The sequence below is a fragment of the Diabrotica virgifera genome, chromosome 3, assembly GCF_917563875.1.
Source record: "Diabrotica virgifera virgifera chromosome 3, PGI_DIABVI_V3a".
Lineage (NCBI taxonomy): Eukaryota > Metazoa > Arthropoda > Insecta > Coleoptera > Chrysomelidae > Diabrotica > Diabrotica virgifera.
The window spans coordinates 189,278,128-189,296,037 of NC_065445.1; the positions used below are offsets into that span (position 1 = coordinate 189,278,128).

At 30.9% G+C, this 17,910-nt stretch overlaps 1 protein-coding gene across 1 annotated transcript; it reads right to left on the reverse strand.

The window, feature by feature from the left end:
- Positions 1 to 576: 576 nt before the first annotated feature.
- LOC126882263 (uncharacterized) lies at positions 577 to 1,885 on the reverse strand. Its single transcript, XM_050647098.1, has 4 exons — positions 1,718 to 1,885; positions 1,573 to 1,659; positions 743 to 814; positions 577 to 679 (listed from the first exon to the last, which is right to left on the reverse strand). Exons 1-4 carry the CDS (start codon positions 1,845 to 1,847, stop codon positions 609 to 611), a joined length of 360 nt encoding a protein of 119 aa, XP_050503055.1. The 5' UTR covers positions 1,848 to 1,885; the 3' UTR covers positions 577 to 608.
- Between the last annotated feature and the right edge of the window lie 16,025 nt (positions 1,886 to 17,910).

Consider the following 17,910-nt stretch of genomic DNA (forward strand, 5'->3'; position numbering starts at 1 on the left):
GTTTGGGAACTTACTTTATGACACAAGAATTTTATATAATATAAGATACTATTTTATTAATCATAGTTTTGTTAAAAATCTGATTTGCTAGATTAAATGAATTTTTACCGAAAAATATATATCAAACGAAATCGAATTAAAACACAAATGTTTAGAAACACGTTATTTAATAAAAAACTTCACAAAAACTACACTCTGTAAGAATTGTAAACAAACGTTTTAATTTTTACCCAATCAATTGATTTAAAGTTTTCTCCAGCTTTATTTTTTTTTAAATTCCTGTACGTCTGCTTTTTTCGGAACCCTTTTTTCTTTTATGAATCTTGTAAAGTATTTAAGCATAGTTTGTTTGTCCTTTTCGGTCCATCGGTGCCTTGCAATCGCTAATACATACAAAAATAATACATAAAAATTAATACAAAAATTTGCCCTAAATTATTTATATAATTTGAAAAGCATTTTTAATTTTAACAAAAACAGGTAATTGTTCTTTTACAAATAAAATTATTATATTAGAGTTTTTTACGAATAAATATTTTTTAAATCCGATTAGGTAATAAATATATTATTAAATTAAAACAATTGTATTACGAGTAGCAGAGTAATAGTTATCTAAAGAAATTAACATTTGAAGTGCTTTCGGTTTTTTCAGTAGTTGGCACCTCCTTTCTTTTTGTAACTAAAAAAATAAAATAATACATGCATTTTTTCGATATATGTACTCTTATTAAAACTTCTTTACCTTTATTATTTTGCATTGGATGCGTCATTTCATCGGTAAATAACTTTCTTTTACCCTTCGACGAAACTTTTTCTGCAAATTAATAATAATTATTTATTTAAAAAACTCTAACAAGAAGTAAAACCACTTCTATGTAAATTGGTACATTTATTAAAACTTAAAAAATCCCAATGGATTGAATAAAATATGTCCAATTCAGAACGTTTTCAGACCTATCGGTCCATCATCAGTGAATGTGCATACTTGCTAAATAGCCCCAGAACCAAACAATGGTTGAATTTAAAATTCAATTTATATTATTTAAAAATAATATTAAACAGGCTAAACGCCGATGTTAAAGTCTTGACTTTATAGTCAAAGTAGGCCTAAGATGGTTGATTGAGGTTTTGGTAGGGTTTCACGATGTTCCCATAGGCTATATCCTTTAACATCGGCGTTTAGCCTCTTTAATATTATTTTTAAATAATGTAAATTGAATTTTAAATTCAACCATTGTTTGGTTCTGGGGCTATTTAGCAAGTATGCACATTCACTGATGATGGACCGATAGGTCTGAAAACGTTCTGAATTGGACATATTTTATTCAATCCATTGGAATTTTTTAAGTTTTAATAAATATACAAATTTACATAGAAGTGGTTTTACTTCTTGTTAGAGTTTTTTAACTATATGGTATACAGCCAACCTAGGGAACTTCCCTTTTAATTATTTATTTGTTACTTTTAAGTAACTGCTTTTAAGAGTTAGGAGCTACTCATCTTTTTTTTTTCATTTATAACATTTATTGTAATGATTTTTTAAGACTCCGTTTATAATAATCTTTTACCTACCATTTTTATTAGCTTGTTCAATCTTTTCGTCAGTTACATCGCTAAAATTACTTTTAGGACTCCAAGAATGAGTAGGCTCTGTTAATTCTAAAAAATTGATTATTAAACTTTTAAGCAATTACCAATGCGAGTACACTAATCCTACCTTTTTCATTTATTTCATTTACTTCTGTTTCTATGTTTTCAATTTCCAAGTAGTCATTTTCTTCTATATTGATATCGTCTAAGCTCTTTCCTTTGTAAATATTAACGTCACCTTTATTTAAAGCGATCATTAGTTTGGCTATTTTTGCAGTCTGGTATAGATCTTGAGGAAGTCTAAAAAAATATTACAGCTATTAAAATTATGCTAATATAATAATAAACCATTTTAACAAGATTGGCTTACCTATACCATTCTTCATGGGTTTTTTTGTATGACCCATAAAAGTGGCCAATTGTTCCATGTCAGTATTATTAATGTCCATAATCTGTAAAATTGTTGCAATCTGTTTTCGAAGTTAGGGAGTTGGGATCCTTTGCCCCACAGTTTTTTGCAAATTGTTTAATTACACTTGTTCCATGAAACCAACCTTTCGACGAATTGGGATTTGCAAATATGTATTTATTATCTTCTGGAATTAATTTTATTTTTTCCCTTATTTTAATCATCAGCTCAATTTTCTCGTTTAAAAAAGGAGAAATTAAAATAGCTACAGGTTTGCTACCTTTTCCACCTGTAATAATTCTTCTAAAGTTTCTACACAATAGTTTTTCTGAAACAGTTAAACTTTCAGCAATTTCTTTTTGAACACTGGGGTCCGCAAATGATCTTTTTAAACTTAATTACGTCACTTGTCACCGGCAGTATTTGGGGTTTTTCCCATTGCCGTTCTTTCATTGTTTTAAGGGCTAATGAAGAAATTTCTTTCATTGGCCCAACTGGTCTCTAATAATGTTTTTAAATCTCGAATGCTTTTTTTCTCCTCATTAGGGTTTTTAAAGGTAAAGATTGGGGATTTTTTTAAAATCATTCGAATAATTATATCGCATACTTGTTTTAAAGTGGTACCCATATGAAGTGCTAATGAAGAAGACTTAAAGATTTTATCGGCATTGCTAAATCCCGAAATTACTTTTGTGACCGTATAGTCCTGTCGCCAGGGGGGTACAACGGCCTCCTTAATTCAGATGGAGTTACCCAAGTTTTTTTTATTTATTTTGACCCGTAGAATACGAATTTTTTGGGTAACAGTTGATCCGGATGTCGATAAGATTGTTATAGACAAAGAACTTGAGGAATTACATAACAGTGATTTCTCGCAAAACGAAACATCTTTTTGTATTTTTTGGGTCATTGTAGGCAAGTTTTGCACTCTGACAAGTTTTTTCGTAGGATGCATAGTTTCGAGATATCCGCGGTTGAACTTTCAAACAATCGAAAAATTGCAATTTTTGAACCCGAATAACTTTTGATTAAAAAAAAAAGAATGTGTGTGTACTTTGTACGCACGTAAGAAGTTATACTTCTATTATATGATTATATGATTATAAACGAAATTAATATACTTTTTATTTATATTTTATTTAAATATTAAATTAATTTATACTTACTACTTCTCAAACATTTTTATTAAAACAGTGCCAAAAAACACATTAAAAATGCCACAAATGATTTCTGAACATTAATTTTCGGAAAATTTTTTAACTAAATACGTATTTTCTGAAAATAAAATTATATAATAAATATACTTACAATCATAAAATGTATAAAAAAAAAATAAAAAAATAAAAGTTTCTATTGGGATTCGAACCAACTTACCACGCGGCTGGTATTTGCGTTGTATTGGGATTCACCCGCATTAAAACTTCGCCACAGAGACAGCTTGTCATTATGTGCGAAGATCGTCTAACTAAACAGATTAACCTTTTGACATTTTTAACTTATGTAAATCAAATTATTTTGATTTTGAATTGAAATGATTTAGAATTGAAAAAATACAACAAAACATAGAGTAAGAAGACAATACATTAGGTGAATATTGATAGAAATTTTGATGGTAATCAAATTATGTAAATAAAAGTATTACATACTACTTATATATTTTGGTAGGTTCAAGGTAGGTATCGGAGCCCGTATAACGACTAATAAATTTCGCAATCACTTGCGTCGTGCAAAGTGGCTATGTTCAAATATCATAACAAAATTTGATCAACTATTTATAAAACACTTACCAGTGAAAGATTCTTTAGCTTTGAATAAGCGAGATCTGCGGCACTCATACTAGGCACAGTTTGATGAGCTTTCACATTGGCATGCAACAATCATCTCTTCTATGTAAATAAGTCCAAAAATATAATATGAAAACTATTTAAAAAGGCAGTATAACCATTAACTAACTTTTTGTTTGTTGTTTCTCTTCCTACAAATTTTAAAACGCAACAAGCATACATTATAACCAAACCATGCACAGTCCCACAGCTGTGCCACAGCTGCCATATTGGATAATTTTTGTCATGTCATTTGAACATCCAATCAGAACAAAGTTATAATGCGCATGCGCCCGGTCGCTAGGTTTTCCCATATAAAATTTCACCGTCATTACGCCCGTAAAGAAGTATAACTTCAATAAAGTAGCAATTCTGCTTACCGCATTTGAAAGTTTAAGTCAAATTATATCGGTTTTGATTATTTGCATTGCTAAAAATTTATTATTTTATTGGTAAACAAAGCTATAAACACCTAGTGCGTGAGTGATGTTTTCAATGATTTCTCATTTAAAATCTAACGAGTAGGTAGAGTAGCTACAAGTGCAAGCGAGGCAATGTCTACGTAGCATGCGTTAAAACGCATGTATTAGGCACGGGAAACACTATGTGTTTATAGCTTTGTTCAGCAGTAAAAAAATTAATTTTTAGCAATGCAAATAATCAAAACCGATATAATTTGCCTAAAACTTTCAAATGCGGTAAGCAGAATTGCTACTTTATTTTTTAATCAAAAGTTATTCGGGTTCAAAAATTGCCATTTTTCGATTTTTTGAAAGTTCAACCGTGGTTATCTCGAAAACTACGCATTCTACGAAAAAACTTGTAGGAATATTTTTTGCTTAAAATGACCCAAAAAATACAAAAATATGTTTTGTTTTGCGAGAAATCGCTGTTATGGAATTCCTCAAGTTCTTTGTCTATAACAATCTTATCGACATCCGGATCAACTCTTACCCAAAAAATTCGTATTCTACGGGTCAAAATATATAAAAAAAACTTGGGTAAGTCCATCTGAATTAAGGAGGCCGTTGTAACCCCCCTGGCGACAGGACTAGTAACTAAATCGTCAAATAATTCTGGTTTCATAGCATCAATTAGGTTCTGAACAGGTGTGAACTCTCTAAGAGCAATCAAAAGTCTTGCTAATTCTCTCATTTTGTTGGACGTTACTGTTACAATTTGCTTTCTTTTATGTTTTTTAAGATGGGTTTCCCCGAATAAACATATTAAAATATCATTTTTTGCGGTGGCGCTTATTTTATCTGCTTTCATAATGCAAAATACCTCTTTCTTTAATCTTGACTGTGATAAAAAACTGTTTTGGCAGCGAGAAGCCGCTAAAAATGTTTGGGATTGAGTTAAGGCATTTAGTCGCCTACACTTTGTACCAGTGTGTTTTTTTTTGGCATTTTTTAGCATGCTTATAGAAATTTTTTTTGTACACCCCAGAACAGTTATCGCAAACAACAAAATCGTCAAAGTCTAATGCTTGGGCTTCCGTGGGCCTTCGAACAGCCACCACTTTTTTTTCTTCTCTAAACAAATGAAAATTTCCTTCCTTGCGTAAATAATCCCATAAGGTTTTCCTTTCATTAGATCCTTTTGTAAAAGATAAAATCCTTTTTACTCGACTTTCGTCAGCATGTTTTCTTTCCAAATGTCTTGCAAAATGACTCACTTCTACGAAACAAATTGGACAGAAATTGTTTCTATCCCAAACTCTGTTTTTTCTATGTGAAAGGGCAACAATGGAATTATTAGTTTCGATCTAAAAAAATTAAAAGTAAGACTGTAAAAAAGTACATTTTAAAAATAAATTTAAACAATTTAAATTAATTAAAAAATTACAAGGAAGGGATTCCCAATGACTGCTAATTATTAACCTAATAATTCTTTAACTTACGTTAGAAATATGGGGCTTTTCCGAGGGTTCGTCCTTTGTTAAAGTTGATTCAGGGCAAGTTACGTTTATGGTCTAAAATTAATAACAAAAAATCAGTAATGCATATAAATAAATAAATAATTACATTGAGCATTATCTTTTAAAATAAGTATCTACTTGTCATTTTGTATTTTACTTAAAATGAGGATTTATCCAATACTTTTTTGAAGTGATAAAATATGTCGTATTAAAAAATTACCTTAAAAATTGGGGAAATAGTTTCCTCTTCCCCTCCCTCAGACTCTATTTGCGTTTCGGGTACATATGAGGATGTGTCACGTGACTCGCTAAAGTCTTCATTGTCTTCATAGTCTCTATGGTCAGTATTTGGATTCGTGTCAATTTTGGTGAAAATTGGATAGCAATCAAAATTTACAGCTTTTAATGAAGTGTAAGTTTTTTCTTCCAGCTAAAGCAATATTTAAATAATAGATAAATAATTAACACCAAAATAAGACTTTTTTAAGATATTATATTTTATAAAATAGAGCAAAAAAGTAGTATAAAAATAAACAAGCTTTTGTTAAATATTTTGTTTAAAACAATTTTTACCTTGTCGTATTCAGGAGATTTTGATGCTTTTCCTCTCAATCATTTTCTTGAAATTCATATAAATCCAAGGTTTTGTTTAAAGGTTGTGAGTCGTTATCAATATTATCATTAAGTTTAACATCTGGTTCCAGTAAAATATTTGCTTTGGGCTTTAAATGGTCCTGTTTTTTTTCTTTATCATACTTATTAAATGGAGTCTAAAAATTAAAATAGTTTTCTTGGTGTATACATTAATTTACACTAAATGAGATCAAGACTTACCTCTACGTTATTTTTACTTTCAGATAATGTTGATTCATCTATTTTATTTTCTTGACATTCAAAAAAAAGGGAGTTGGTATAGTTTGCAAGTAGTTACCAATTTTTTCTTTAAGGTTAACGTTCGATAAGATCTTTACATTGGGCTCTAAAAGCTCAGTTTTTTTCTTCGCATTTTGTTTCGTTTGGCTAGGCGGCCCAAAATAAGATTTTCCCATCTTATTTGCATTTGAATAATCTTTTTCTAAAAATTTAAGAAATAAATAAGAATAGAATAAAAAATAATTTATTCCACCAACGATTGCCAATAAAAAAACATAATTTATAAAAGCGCTCCGAAGTTTATAATAAAATGGCATTTTTTAATTTATAATTCATTTATAAAAATATTTTGTAAAAATTTTAAATAATTAGACGTGTGTAAGTAATATTAACTACTTTGCCACATAACTGCTTTTTGCATAAATTAAAAAAAACTTGAGGTACTTACTGTTATTATTTTCGTCCAACGCGAGTTCCAAAATTTTTTTCGATCTATTTTCCATAGGTACCTAATATTTATCCTTGCGCCTAAAATCACTATTTTACGTCCGCCCTTACTATTCACAAGAATTAAAATAACAACCGCTGAAACAAAACCGTTAAATTCGAGGTGAAATATAAAAACCGGGGAAGTACCTAAAAGATTCGGCAAACAATACGAGACCCAGCGTTGTGGCAACATCGCTGGGTCTCATATTGTTTGCTGAGTGTGCCATGTATAACTGGCGGGACTCGCATGTCCTTTTGACTTGTAAGTGGGACTCGCACGGTATGCTCAGTATAGATTTTTTAAACTAAAAGATTTTTCTTACCCCTCTATGGGGCCCATAAAAGTTCATATTATATTGTTTATTTTTCTATAATAAAAATCTAATTATACACTTTCGTTATGGTGGGTCTCGGGTGGTCTGCTGGATATATCGGGACTCGCATGGTGCGTTGCTCGCGTATATATATATATATATATATATATATATATATATATATATATAATTTAAATAATATATTACTAAACATATATTTTACTTACTTTAAGTAATTAGGGAATTAAAACTTGAGACTGTCATTGTCGGATTTGCCGTAGACTTACGCACCTTCTATGTCTAGGTCTCGAATGTTGTTTTTTGATTAGAATGTGTCTAAAGATATTCAACCTCTTGTCTTTACCGACGAGCCCAGAGAGGTTGAAGAGGGCGAAACACATTTCTAAGAACTGGTGTTTGGATCTTTGATTCTATTCGAAAAATTTTTCCCAGCCCGAAATGGTGGATGTGTGAATTGTTCGTAAGGGGATTTTTCCACATTCTCTATTTCATCTATTTTATATATATATATATATATATATATATATATTTCTCTTTTAATCAGCCCAAAACACATTGACTGCATTCCCCAAAATTATTCATTTTATATATATATATATATATATACGTAAATAAAAATGGTCCTTCAGTCTCTCCTAAAATTGTATTATTTACTTTATTGTTGTCTACTATCTAACTTTGATCGCTTGTTAGTGTTTCTCAAAAAGGTACTATATTGCATAATACACTGAACTAATTTAAATTCCTTTGTTTTGATCTATATATATATATGGTCACGAAGAAACAATATTTTAAATCCATCTACTTTCTAATTATTCCGTTATCTTACTGCCTTTGTTTAAGTATTCGACGGGTAAACAAGTTAAGATTTAACACCAACTTAAAAACATAAATGTCCAATAAATAAACATAGTTAATTTACATTCGTGATATTCCAATCTTTCTCCACTTTCTCTCCATCTCTTTGCACTAGACCCTTTAGCTTTGTTCTTGCACGATTAACAAAAAGTCAGGCAGTGGCCAACAATACATTATTTATTATAGGTAGGTAATTATTGATTCTATTTTAAAACAAAATTAAATGCCTCAATAACTAAGACCATTAGCATGGTACAGTTGATTTCGCAATCAGGTTATCGTGTAATGTGTAGTGTGTACGTTGAGTAAATGTCCTGTTACTAGGTAAAGTCGTATTGTCTTATTACAATGTCTTTACAAAGAGACGCTAATTGTATCCAAACGTCTGCGGTCCCTCCAGTGAGGACCGATCCCACAAGGATAGAAATTTTCGTTTATTAATTTTTAATAAAGAAAAGTTTCTACCCAGCTGGAATTCGAACTCACAACCCTTGGATCCAAAGGTAAGCTCTCTTACCACTGAGCCAGAGAGGAAAGAAATAATAGCAATTCTGTTGCACTTCAAACTATTTTCATGAAAATACGTAATCCATCCATAAAACTATCTATAAAGGTACTCATATTGTCAAGAAATTAAAATACCGGAATTTTACTTCATAAATAAAAAAAAATTATTTTTGTTTTTTGCGTCAAAAGCTTTCTCAGTATTATAGAAATACTGCCCTAAAGTATTATTAAGAAACCTGAGCTAAAACTCGTTTGTATACAAAAACGCGCACGACGCCTTTCCTGTGTAGCTGCAACTTGACAGACAATTATTATATTAAGGTGAGAATGTAAATGGTAACTGACATCTGTCATACACGTAGAGGTTAGTAATATTGTCAAATTATTGCTTTTAAATTAAATTTTATTTATTTAGTTTATATTTTATTGTCAGTTTATTTTTTAACCAACTTTACTTTCCATTCCCTATCCTTGATTGGTCGATTAGGTTAGTAATACACTCCTGGTTAAAAAAAAAAATGGGACACCTTAAAAATGGGTGATTTTTGATGTCTCGAGTGTCCTAAACCTGTTGTCCGATTTTAGTGGTTTTTTTAGTATGTTATAGCCTTATTCTTTAAGAATCTCGATGTATTAATATTGTTGCTGAACATGTAAATGTCATTATATACCGGGTGTAACAAAAATACTGTTTTTTCCTCAAAGTTCGAAACACCCTGTGGAATATTCTAGCATTTAAAAAATATTGAAATTAAAACTCAATTGTAGCCTTAGCCTTTTTTAACATTCTGATTTGTGACTCATTCACTTCTGTTGGATAATGAAAAAGTCAGGTGCTTTGACAACTAGCCATTTTCTTCATCAATACAGGGTGTTTCTAATTAAACGCGACAAACTTTAAGGGGTAATTCTGCATGAAAAAATAATGACCGTTTGATTTATGAACATATGTCTGCAAATGCTTCGTTTCCGAGATACGGGATGTTGAATTTTTTCTTACACACTGACGATTTATTTATTGCTCTGAAACCAGTTGAGATAGGCAAATTAAATTTGATGGGCTTTAAGAGGTAGTTATTGCTCATTTTTTGACGTACAATTATGTATTTTATATTCACCATTGGCGTGCATACGGGTCATATAACCCGGTCATATACCCTGTATGCACGCCAATGGTAAATATAAAATTTTTAGCTGTATTTCAAAAAATGTAAAATGACTACCTCTTAAAACCTACCAAATGTCATTTGCATTCCTCAACCGGTTTTAGAACAATAAATAAATCGTCAATTTGTAAGAAAAAATTCAACATCCCGTATTTCGAAGACGAAGCATTTGCGGACGTATATTTGATAAAGCAAACTGTCATTATTTTTTCATGTAGAATTAACCCTTAAAGTTTGTCGCACTTATTTAGAAACACCCTGTATTATTGATGAAGAACATGGCTAATTGTTAAAGTACCTAACTTTTTTATTATCCAACATAAGTGAATAAGTCAAAAAACATAATGTTAAGAAAGCCTAAGAATACAGTTGAGTTTTAATTTCAATATTTTTTAATTGCTAGAATATTCCACATTGTGTTCCGAACTTTGAGAAAAAAAACACAGTAGTATTGTTACACCTGGTATATTATGACATTTACATGTTCAGCAACAATATTACTAAATCGAGATTCATAAAGAATAAGTCTACAACATACCAAAAAAATCACTAAAATCGGATAACAGGTTTAGGAGATTCGAGACATCAAAAATGACCCATTTTTAAGGTGTCCCAATTTTTTTGGCAAGAAATGTAGTTTTGTTGTATGGTAGGCGTTTAGATAAGCATTAATTTTAGGAAACGTTGCTGACTAAATGGGCCCAGCTCCCAAAGGCCACAAAAGAAGAAAAAAACCAATAAACAAACAAAAATCTTACATAACCTTCTCTAGGGTAATATGACTTTGACACTTATATTTTAAATAGTTATCTTTGTTTCACACCCTTAAAGACAAAGAAAAACTATGTAGCCGGTAGTTGCTGTGGTAAATACATATATGTTTTTTATTTGGCAACAGCGCTTTCTTGCTAAACTTAACGGTAGCGAAAAATCTAATATAGTCTGGACAGATTATCGGAGAATGGGCCATTTTTGGGAAAAGTTATTTACCAGCAATTTCATTGCTGGAATCGAATCTTATGATCCTATGTATTAATAATATAGGTATGCAAAGTCCGCAGATAGTGTGCTACTTTTTTTATAAACAAAATGGCGCCCGAAAATCGTGTTTTTTTTCAATGTTTGCTCTATAACTCCAAAGATTTTAACTTTACACCAAAAACACCCAAATAAAAATTCACCGTAATTAAATTGTGCATAGAGACGTGTTTTTCCCGATTTACTTCGACGAAAATTTTCCCCGGAAAATGCGGGTTTTTCCATGAAGCAATTTTCTTCCTTCTTTTTTTGTTATCAAGTAACTCGAGTAGAGCCATCTAACTAACGCATTATTAAATGTTAAAGTTGTTTTGTTTTGTTATAACAAATTAATTTTCTATTATAACAAAATTTTTTAATTTGTTTAAATAAACATTGTTTAAATAATTATACAGCTTTGAAATGAGAATATTTGTGTTTTTAACATTAAAAAGTACACTTTTAGTAAGTTTATCTAAAAAAAAGTCTACAACTGGAAAAAATATGTAGTTTTCTTTTCTTATAAAGAAATCAATCTATTATACAAAACAAATGCAACTTTGACATTTAATAATGCATTAGTTAGATGGCTCTACTCGAGTTACTTGGGAACAAAAAAAGAATGAAGAAAATTGCTCCATGGGAAGCCGAGAAAATGCATTTTTTTTAACGTATACCGATTTTAAACTTTTAGATTACATTTTCTCTAATCTAATTTTTGATTAGAATTTTGCTATTTTTGTCAATTTTCACCCGTAATATCGATAGTTTTTATTATAATAATATATGTTATGAGTATTTTAAAGATAGAAAAATTGGTGTGGAGAAAGACAACAAAAATAAAAAGGTGATGGTTTGAAAATTATGATCCTATTTTTATAGATTTTCCGTAAATGCCGGTCAACTTTGACCGGTTGTATCTCAGGAACCATTCATCACAGTTAAAAGTTTTTTCTTTTAGAAGAAGCGTCCTGTCGCTTTTTTCCAATACCGTTTTCATGATTTAGTTTAATTTAATATCTCCCAAGATATTATATTTGTTTATAAGCCAAAAAATTGTTTATAATTATAAAATATTCCTGATAGTCCTGTCGCCAAGGGGGGTACAACGGCCTCCTTAAGTTGGCCTCCTTAAGTCATTCAGATGGACTTACCTAAGTTTTTTATTATGTATTTTGACCTGTAGAAGAACACGAATTTTTTGGGTAACAGTTGATCCGGATGTCGATAAGATTGCTATAGACAAAGAACTTGAGGAATTACATAACAGCGATTTCTCGCAAAACAAAACATCATTTTGTATTTTTTGGGTCATTCTAAGCAAAAAATATTCCTACAAGTTTTTTCGTAGAATGCATAGTTTTCGAGATAACCGCGGTTGAACTTTCAAAAAATCGAAAAATTGCAATTTTTGAACCCGAATAACTTTTGATTAAAAAATAAAGTAGCAATTCTGCTTACTGCATTTGAAAGTTTAAGTCAAATTCTATCGGTTTTGATTATTTACATTGCTAAAAATTAATTTTTTTATTGTTAAACAAAGCTATAAACACATAGTGTTTCCCGTGCCTAATACATGCGTTTTAACGCATGCTACGTAGAAATTGTCTCGCTTGCACTTGCAGCTACTCTACCTACTCGTTCGATTTTAAATGAGAAATCATTGAATACATCACTCACGCACTAGGTGTTTATAGCTTTGTTTAACAATAAAATAATAAATTTTTAGCAATACATATAATCAAGACCGATATAATTTGACTTAAACTTTCAAATGCGGTAAGCAGAATTGCTACTTTACTTTTTAATCAAAAGTTATTCGAGTTCAAAAATTGCAATTTTTCGATTTTTTGAAAGTTCAACCGCGGTTATCTCGAAAACTATGCATCCTACCAAAAACTTGTCACAGCATTTTTTGCCTAGAATGACCCAAAAAATACAAAAAGATGTTATGTTTTGCGATAAATCACTGTTATGTAATTCCTCAAGTTCTTTGTCTGTAACAATCTTATCGACATCCGGATCAACTGTTACCCAAAAAACTCGTATTCTGCGGGTCAAAATATATAAAAAAAACTTGGGTAAGTCCATCTGAATTAAGGAGGCCGTTGTATTCCCCCTGGCGACAGGACTATGAGGCCGCTTAAATAGTCCAATTTTACTTCTGTAAAGTGCGTTAGATAGGTACAGTGTATTTTTATACAAAAATCATAGTTATTCTATGTATCATAATTATTGTGGATATTCTAGAGACCGTAAATTTTTAATTAACAATTCAATTGTTGCTAAACTGTTCATTCAATTTCCATCGGCTTCTGGAATTATAATCTATATGAAAAGAAATTTTATATTACCAAGTTATTTAATTATTGATAAACAATTACTTATCTAAAATTTTAGTTTTAAATTAAAGATTTTGTTGGAAAAACCCGCATTTTCCGGGGAAAATTTTCGTCGAAGTAAATCAGGAAAACACGTCTCTCTGCAGAATTTAATTACGGTGAAGTTTTATTTGGGTGTTTTTGGTGTAAAGTTAAAATCTTTGGAGTTATAGAGCAAAAATTGAAAAAAACACGATTTTCAGGCGCCATTTTGTTTATAAAAAAAGTAGCACACTATCTGCGGACTTTGCATACCTATATTATTAATATATAGGATAATAAGATTCGATTCCAGCGATAAAATTGCTGGTAAATAACTTTTCCTTGTATTTTGCTAATTAGATCAGAGTAATATACGAGTAAAAATTTGTTGAATTTGTTTGCCGTCTATTTTGTACCGGTGGGTGGGTTATGATGTCATTAAATCTATGACGTGCATGCCTAATAAATATTTGGCTTTTAGTTTATTTACAATAGAATCCATTAGTTTCATGTCCTTTGTATGTATGTATCGTATCTATTTTCTTTTAGAAATATGACAAAAACGCTGGACGGAAGGGCCGCCCGAGAACTTTATCGTACCGATCTATTATCGTTATGGTACTAGATACTGGCATTCTATAAAAATAACAAAGTTACTCGTTATTTTGATATTTTAGAAACACCTACTGTACTTAAAAGTATTTTATGGTTCTACGCATCATTAATTCCTGCATTTGAGAAAATGTTCGATGCCATATTTCGGGGACACACTATAGATGTGTAGATTATTGCATAAATCAATAGAATATTATAGTCATACTTTCATTTCAAATTAGTTCATTTTTCTGAGAAATTAATAGTTTACAATATTTGCATTTCATTCTATTTCGATTACGCCAGTCAATGCGCGAGATTAAGAACAAGATATTATCTCCAAATTCTATCCTACTGCATGGATTTTAATGAAATTTTGGGAGTAGCCCAATCTCCTAATTCAAAGTCTATCCTATATACTATAGCGCTTTTATCATGGGGGAAGTTCCCACCACTTCTCAGGGGTGAAATATTTTTATTTTCGAATTACATGGAGAAAAAGCAAGATTTTTAAGAAAATTTAAAAATTCATTCTATAATTTGATCACATTTTTTACAAAAACCATTCATTTTAAACCCGTTCAACTTTTTGAAAGTAGAAATAACACTATATTTATTAAAAGGTATTGTAGAAGGAAAACAATGCATTTAAATTATGGTGGATGGGGAGTTAAATGTATATACTTTTCATTTTTCCTTAAAGTACATTAGTCATATATTTTTTTGCACCATATCTCGCTTAGTTTGTAAGTAACCGACATTTAACGGTGCTCGTTTTAAACGCCTTTTCAAACACTACAAAAGGTGTTGGTAGCATTATACACCTAAAACCTACCGTTCCTCTGTTATTTCAAGTTGAATACACCAATTTGAGCATGCACCAAAAAACAAACTATTTTCACCTACCATATCTCTTTTTGTATTATAAATAGAACATTTACGAAGGAACGAATCTCTTTATTATTTATAATCTAAAAAATGTTTTATATAGTGTTTTTAGTCCGATGCATAGTTTTTAAGGTATTCACAAAAAATCCGTCCGGAAAGGTGTCATTTTTCAATGAAAATGGCCAATTTTCAACTACGCATAACTCAAAAAGTATTGAGTTCTCAAAAAAAGTATAGACCAGTTTTTGCTTAGAAATAGGTTCTTTAGCCACTTCCGTGCTTATTTTGACCAACAAATTTTCCACCCCCTTGAAGAAGTGGGAGCCGCCCCAAGATAAAAGCGCCATAGTATATAGGGTAGATTTTGTTTCTTGAGCTATTCCCTACTTACTGTGAAAATATCAAGTACATCAATGTAGTAGGATGGAATTCGGAGCCAAATACCCTCATTGACTGCCCTACAATAATGCTCTGCTATGAACGCATGAGAGAGGACACACATAAGATTATAGCAAAATTTCTATTTACTGTAACTTTTCGAGTTTTTGAGCTACAGCAATGAGTTTTATGTCATTTGAAAGGTAATTTTGCATTCTTTCAAAATATGTTAAAATATAAAAAAATTAAGATTTTTTATTCATTTCCGGTTCAACCGGAAGCCATATTTTTGGTAAAATTTATTGTGATAATAGATAATAAAGTACCTTATATGTCTGCAAAATTTCAAATTTTAGTTTCTATTAAGAAGGAAGTTACGGGCACTCGAATATTTTTTTATAAAAAATTCATAACTCCCCTCCTATGGGGAGTTAAGATATATGACTAATGTCATTCAATTTACTGATAGGATATCAAAAATATATCAAAAAATAAAAAAATTCCTTGGAGCCATTTTTGAGAAAATCTAGTTCAAATTTATGTCAAAATTTGACCCCTTAAATATAGGCAACCCGTAACTTTTTCTGAAAAACGATAACATCCTTCTTATAGCCCCATCTTTAGGCTATATAACAACTTTTTCAAATTAAACTTATCTTAAACAAGTTTTTAGATAGATAGGGAAATGTGTCTGGTGGGCGGTCGGCCATGTTGGCCGCCATTTTGAATTTGGAAATGTCAAATTCCGTATTTTTATTTACCTATCGATGAGATTACTTTGAGTTGAATTTCATTCATTTCGGTCAAAATTTGCAAAAATGGGCCCTAAATAACCCCCCTATTTCGGCCCCCCTTTGAGAGGTTTTTTTTAAAAGCTTAGTTTCTCGACAAAATTCTCTTAAACTTACTCATACCGAATTTCATCAAAATCGGTCCAGTAGTTTTTGCTGGGCGGTGGCGACATACGTACGTACGTACATACGTACGTACGTAGATACTTCCGACATGTTTTTTTTATTTGCTTTTTAGACTCAGGGGGACACAAAACGTCGAAAAAAAGTGAAATCTGAAAAATTTTTTTTTGCACGATCCTATAACTTTATCTATTATACTATACTACGTATATAGTACGATAAAGTAATATTATACTATACTACGTATACAGTACGATAAAGTAATATCTATTATACTATACTACGTATATAGTATGATAAATAAAAGCATGAAATTAAAATTAAACGCATTGGCGTACTTAACTGCGAAATAATGAGTCGGCGAGAAGGAATGATAGTTATGTTCTAATAGTAATGTTTCTCCAATTGATACGGTTATTTCATGAAACGAGCTATACTACAATCACAATCAAGATACACTAGAAATAAGTAAACCAAAAAACATTAAGGGCCGGTTGTTCGAAAGCTAATCAACAATGATCATTATCAAATATTTAATTACTGTCCCCAACTGTCAATGTCAATTTTGTTTGGGTTGCTAAAAACATAATATGAAATTACTAAATCAATTATGTTAATAATTGTTATGTTAATTGATTAACTAATCTCATAATTTTAATCAATTATGTTTTCAGCAACCCAATAAAAGTTGACATTGACAGTTTTAGTGACAGTAATTAAATATTTGATAGTGATCATTGTTGATTAGCGTTCGAACAACCGGCCCTCAATGTTACAAGGAGCACTCCCGAATAATAATTTACAATGTATAAACTTTGTAAATCGTGATTTGGGAGTGCTCCTCGTAACATTCAACGTGTTTTGGTTTGTTTATTTCTCTTCTTCTTCTTCTTCTTCTTTACATGACATCACCGCGGCGGAAGTTGGCAATCATCATGGCTATTCTGATAATATATGCTGCTGCTCTGAATAGTTCGGTTGATGTGCATCCGTACCATTCCCCCATAAGTTACCAAACCATGACATTCTTCTCCTTCCTACACACCTCTTGCCCTGGATTTTCCCCTGTATAATTAATTGAAGTATGTTGTATCTCTCATTACGCATAACATGCCCCAGGTATTGCAGCTTTCGTGTCTTGATGGTTTCCAATATTTCCAGTCTTTTGTTGGCTCTTCTCATGACTTCGTTGTTTGTTACATGCTCGGTCCATGATATCTTCAGGATTCTTTTATACACCCACAGTTCAAATGCTTCCAACTTTTTAGTAGTCGAAGCGTTAAGTGTCCATGCTTCTATCCCGTAAAGCAGAGTCGAGAAAATATAACACCAAGTCATATAACGCCAGCCTAACTCTCAAGTCTAATTTCAGTTCTCTTGCGCAAAGTACCTTTCTCATTTTATTGAAGTTTGTTCTTGCTTTATCTATTCGAGCTTTGATTTCTTTGGTGTAATCGTTTGTGTGATCAATTATTGTGCCAAGATACTTAGTTGTAGTTTTCAACTTGGCCTAAAGTTTTATCTTTAATTGTCAAGCATTCATCATTATTTTGGGTTTTTGATATCCTCATAAATTTAATTTTCTTGATGTATATTGTTTTGTATATTGTATTGATGTATATTGTAGGTTTTGGAGGTCTTGAAGGTTGTCTGGTATTATGATAGTATCGTCCGCATATGTAATGTTGTTAATTGGCGTTCCATTTACCTTTATTCCTGCTGTTTCTCCCTCAAGAGCTCTTTTCATAATTTCTTTAGAGTATGCATTGACTAGTAGTGGTGACA